The sequence below is a fragment of the Micromesistius poutassou genome, assembly GCF_964030765.1.
Source record: "Micromesistius poutassou genome assembly, chromosome: 2".
NCBI classification, from domain to species: Eukaryota; Metazoa; Chordata; class Actinopteri; order Gadiformes; family Gadidae; genus Micromesistius; species Micromesistius poutassou.
In genome coordinates, this window is record NC_140272.1 from 3118692 (window position 1) to 3121191 (window position 2500).

A 2500-nucleotide genomic window follows, 5' to 3' on the forward strand; every position below is an offset into this window, starting at 1 on the left:
GATTCTGCTTCCTGTGGTATTACATCATATCCACCTTCACCTACGTCAGCAGAAAGAGCTTCTGATCTGCTCTGGTATCCTCAGCTCAATCTTCTCCATCATCAAGACCAGCTCTCTGGTACTGTATATACGATATTTACACTGTATACTATATACACTATGTATATACACTTTAAACTACTGTATATTCGATATTTACACTGTATACTATATACACTATGTATATACACTTTAAACTACTGTATATTCGATATTTACACTGTATACTATATGCACTATGTATACACACAGTACCAGCTCTCTGGTACTGTATATACGATATTTACACTGTATACTATATACACTATGTATACACACTTTAAACATACAACACACCGCACCTCAATCTTCTTCATCATCAAGACCAGTTCTCTGGTACTATATATACTATATATTCTAGCTTAGTGTCATGGTGTCCCTGAGCAAGACGCCTCACCCTAATTGCTCCTGATGAGCTGGCTGTCGCCCTGCGTGGTTGACTCCGCCGTCAGTGTGTGAATGTGTGAATGTGTGCATGAATGGGTGAATGTCAGTCAACACTGTAAAGCGCTTTGGATAAAAGCGCTATATAAATGAGGACCAGTTACTGTTTACTGTATCCTATATGTACAGATACACTACAGCTCCATCTTCTTTATCCACACACACACACACACACACACACACACACACACACACACACACACACACACACACACACACACACACACACACACACACACACACACACACACACACACACACACACACACAGTTCAGATCTTTTATACTTCTCTACAAATGTCGTCTTCTCTCTGCCCCATTCCTCTCTCATGATATCAGGATTCATCAGTACAGGAGGAAGTGGAGATGATGGTTGAATCCCTATTGGATGTACTGCTCCAGACTCTGCTGTCAATCATGAGCAAGAGCCAATCCCAGGAGGCGGTAAGGGGTCACCGCTGTCCGCAGTGCACCGCTGAGATCACTGTTAGTAACTAACAATACAATACTACTCTTAACTAATTCATTCATTAAGTCATTCATTCATCCATTATAAAAAAATGGATCATAAATCATTCATCCATTCATCTGACGAGATCACTGTAAGTAACTTACAATGCAATACTACATTCATTCATTTCTTTATTGCAACTACTATTAACTCATTGATTTATCAATTCATCTGATAAATCAAGTCAATACTACTTTAAATCATCCATTCATTCATTTATATTACTACAACTACTATTATCTCATTCATTCGTCCATTCATCTGATAAGATCACGGTTAGTAACTAACAATACAATGCAGCTATTTACTGATGCATTCATTTGTTTATTATTACCACTACCACTATTCACTCATTTATGCATCCATTCATCTGATGAGGTCATTGTTAGTAGCTATCAATACAATAATAGTATTTACTCATTATTATTACTACTACTACTATTAACTCAGGAAGTAACCCTTTATGTGCCTCTCCTCGTAACAGCCGTACCGGCAGTGATCGGGATATGTTACTAGGTCTTGAGCCGGCAAATATTGATTCTATTCACACAGGACCCCATGCAGGGATCTACCTTTTAAGGGATCAACATTTATTTATGGGAAATACTGCATATGTTAAAGGGGTTTGAGCAACTAACAATACACAATATTTAATCATTAATTCATTCAAACATTCATTCACTACTGCTATTGACTCATTCATTTTATGAGATCACATTTAATAACAATATACTGGTACTATGAACTAATTGATTAACTAGAATATAATACTACTACTACTACTACTACTACTGCTACTACTACTTCTACTATTACTACTACTACTGCTACTACTACTGCTAATTTGTGATATTCTAGTATTCCATCTAGTATCTGACTCATTCTTCTCCATCTCCATGTGTTGTTATGAGTGTTGACGTTGATTTCATGTTACTGATTTGTCGGATGTTCTCTCCTGATTGACTGATTTCTGGGTTCATGTCTTACTATTGGTAGGGGGAGTATGTGTCCTGCCTCTTGTCCCTCCTTCGCCAGATGAGTGACACCCACTTCCAGCACCTGCTGGACAGCTTCCAGAGTAAGGACGAACTCAAGGTAGGTTGTCACGCAGTTAACTAGGACCTGTAGATTGTGTGCAGGCTGTGTTACCGTAGATTGATGTATAAAGGTTTTATGAGGCATTCGTCCATCACGCCAAGAGAAATCCAATTAACTTAGTAAGTCTCCTCTCATCTCTCCTCTTCCCCTCTCCTCTCCTCCACTCCTTTCTCCTCTCACAGGAGTTTGTGTTGAAGATTCTCTGTGTGTTCAGGAATTTGATGAAGCTCAGCATCTTCCCCCGTGACTGGAACGTGATGAGACTGCTAACTAGCAAGTAAGACACACACACACACACACACACACACACACACACACTCACACACACACACACACACACACACACACACACACACACACACACACACA

The 2500-nt window shown here is 39.2% G+C and overlaps 1 protein-coding gene across 1 annotated transcript in view; it reads left to right on the forward strand.

Annotated features, from left to right (window-relative positions):
- LOC311339206 (dedicator of cytokinesis protein 3-like) overlaps positions 1–2500 on the forward strand; it is a gene marked incomplete at both ends in the record, with an annotated part of 32438 nt that overhangs the window by 16536 nt on the left and 13402 nt on the right. Inside the window, 4 exons of the mRNA XM_084464583.1 lie at positions 1–118; positions 862–1008; positions 2030–2128; positions 2314–2408. The exon at positions 1–118 is cut by the window's left edge and continues 10 nt beyond it. Of these exons, the coding sequence (XP_084320709.1) occupies positions 1–118; positions 862–1008; positions 2030–2128; positions 2314–2408 (459 nt within the window). The remainder of the gene's footprint in view (positions 119–861; positions 1009–2029; positions 2129–2313; positions 2409–2500) is intronic.